General features: G+C 37.5%; 1 protein-coding gene across 2 annotated transcripts in view; it reads right to left on the reverse strand.

Annotated features, from left to right (window-relative positions):
• Sec23a (Sec23 homolog A, coat complex II component) overlaps positions 1–3,018 on the reverse strand; it is a 51,777-nt gene that overhangs the window by 23,485 nt on the left and 25,274 nt on the right. For both annotated transcript variants that reach the window (XM_029484538.1, XM_021178863.2), the window contains exons 12-13: positions 2,585–2,674; positions 209–315 (exon numbers count right to left, since the gene is read on the reverse strand). In XM_029484538.1, coding sequence (XP_029340398.1) covers positions 209–315; positions 2,585–2,674 — 197 coding nt within the window. The remainder of the gene's footprint in view (positions 1–208; positions 316–2,584; positions 2,675–3,018) is intronic.

Below are 3,018 nucleotides of genomic sequence, written 5' to 3' on the forward strand. Positions count from 1 at the left end.
AAACAAACAAAAAAACTGCTATTATACTTGTCATTGACTATTCTACAAAATAAGCTAGGCTTAAAAGACATAAAATGCCCTTAATCACAAATGTTTATTTTTCTAGGCATAAATGTTACTCAGAAACCCAGCTTGGGAGTATGACCTAAAATAGTTTTTATATATAAATTACATCTCTAATTAAAAAATAAATAAGTAAATAACTTACTTCCTAGCAATTGTGGTCACTCGGATGCGTCTCTGGCCACTTGAGTGCTGATACTGGGTCACAAATTGGACTGCACCTCGTCCTCCTTGAGGAATTGGAGCATTATGCTGTATGCATAAAAATAAAGAAGAACTAAGCAAAAATCTATCATGGTAATGTCACAGTATCAAAAATAACATACTCTCTACCACTAAGAAAATCACTGTAGGACAAGGAAAAGCCAGGGGCTGAAGAGATGGCCCAGCAGTCAAGAGCACTTCCAGAGGATGCAGGTTCAGTTCCCAGCACCCAGACAGTGGCTCACAACCCTCAGTCATCGAACACTCTCATCGGGCCTCTGCAGGCACCAGGCACACAGATAGTGCACATGCATACGTGCAAGCAAAACATTCACACATATAAAATAAATGTAAGAATGAAATAAAGGCCCAGTGTCGGATGCCTTCACTACTGACGGAGCCCAGTAAATATTGAAAGAACCGTCAGAACATAGTCCACAGTCTCACAAAGCTGTGTGAGGACATTTCTGAGACCGGATGAGAAAACTGAGCTAACGAGACATGAGTCTTATCATCTCTGTTCCTCCATCACACAAGCTGTCCTTAGAATGGGTTTTCATGCCTGTTCCAAGTGAGCAGACAGGAGTGAGTAGTCACTTTAGATTAGTCATTACAGCCGGCTATTGTTTATATTCCTCTACAGAAAAACATGTTTTCACCACCTGCAGCTTGTCCTTGTCACTGACACTTTACTCAGGTGACGCTTCTTAACCCTTAGTATAAATTGACTGATGCTCTGAATAAAGTTGGTTGCTGCATGAGACTTCATTCTACCTCATTTTTAGGGCCACTCTCCCAGGTTTACATCACCAAGTAGGTTGACAACAAAGAACTAATACTAATCTTCTCAGTGTGGGATTCTCCCTGTGGATTGACTCAATATATGCACTTGAATGAATGATATGATAGCACCATATCATTAAAATGAAAAACAAAAACCATATGTCATCTCAATAGATGCAGAAAAGGCATTTGATAAAATTAAGCACTCCTTAATGATAAGAATGCTAAACACATTTTATAGAAGGACTCTATCCCAACATAACAAAGGCCATGCATTAAAAGGTTATAACTAACATCACACTAAGGGGGAAAACTGAAAGTGTCTCTCTAACATCTAGAATAAAATTAGGATTCCCATTTCACCACTGTCACTAAAAAAAGTCCTAGCCACAAAATCAGGCAGGAGAAAAAGCATCAACATTGGAATACAGGATGTCAAACTGACACTGCAAATGACATGACTATCCCTCATGCAGAAATCTCTACACACTCAACCAAGAATTATTAAAAATAATGAAAACAACTGCTCTTTAAAGTCAGGGGAGGGAGGAGCTGGAGAGACGACAATATTAAGAGAGAATACTGTTCTTGCAGAGGACTCGAGTTTGATCTGTAGAACCCACACTGGATGATGGTTTACAACCACCTAAGCTCTAGCTACAGGAACTTGATGCCTCTGGCTGTTGTGGGCACATGCACATATAGGCACATAACCCACACACATACACATAATTTTAAAATAATTACTTTCCAAAACAAAAACAAAACAGGCATTTTGGCATCCTAGCACTTGAGAAGTAGAGGGCCCGAAGTTCAAGGACATCATCACCTACACAGGAAATTCAAGGCAGCATGGCTACAGAAGACTGTGTCTATTTAAAAACAAAAAAAGAAAAAACAGTAACACTGTTATACATCTATACCAAATTCTCTAAATGGAAATCAAGGGCTAGGCATGGAGAGTTCAGTCATGGAAGGAACATCTGCCTAGCAAGAGTCAAGACTTGGGTTCAACCCCCAGCACTACTGAGAAAGAAAGAGTTATGGGAATAATCCCATCTACAATAGCAATAAAATGAAACAACTATAAATAAATCCAAACAAAATTGACAGAAATTAAACAAAAATATAAACAAATGGAAAGATATCTTTGTTCTTGGACGGGAAAAGTCAGTATTGTTAAAATATCTACACTACCCAATGCAATCTACCGATTTACTGCTAACTTATCAAAATTCCAATGGCATGGCTCACAGAACTAGAAAATAAATCCTGCAATTCATATGAAAGATTCAGTGTCTAAATTAAGTATCTGTTTACCTTCCAGTATTAAAATGCAGTCAGCCAGACACAGTGGTGCACACCTTTATCCCAGGATTTAGGAGGCAGAGGCATCTCAGTAAGTTCAAAGGCCAGCCTGATCTACATAATAAGTTCCAGATAGTCAAAGCTATATACCCTGTCTCAAAATACCAAAAATAAATAAATAAATGAAAATGAAAATAAATTTGTTTTTAAGGATAGGCAGTCATACCTGATTAACAACTTCAAAATATATGGCTAAGGTTGTCGTGGGACTGAGGCCACAGATTTTCCACTGACAAGTGCCACCTGTTCCAATCTCCTGCAAAAATAAAAAACAAGGAGTTTGAAAGCTAAAGAACCTTATTTATTAATATATAAGAAGAGCAGGGATACGCCTCTGGTAAGGAAAAACACACACCTTTCAGATTAATTCAGTAAATGTTAAAAGCTTAAAATTTTTAACACTATATCACAAACACATAAAGTAAATTTAAGCGATTTTACATGATAAAATATTAAGAATATTAAAAGGTTTACTAAATAAACTAAAAGGATACAAGGTCCTTGGAGGGCATCATCCTGAGTGAGGTAACACAATCACAAAGGAACTCATACAATATGTACTCACTGATAAGTGGATATTAGCCCAAAACTTAGGATACC

This window comes from Mus caroli, chromosome 12 (assembly GCF_900094665.2).
Source record: "Mus caroli chromosome 12, CAROLI_EIJ_v1.1, whole genome shotgun sequence".
NCBI lineage: Eukaryota > Metazoa > Chordata > Mammalia > Rodentia > Muridae > Mus > Mus caroli.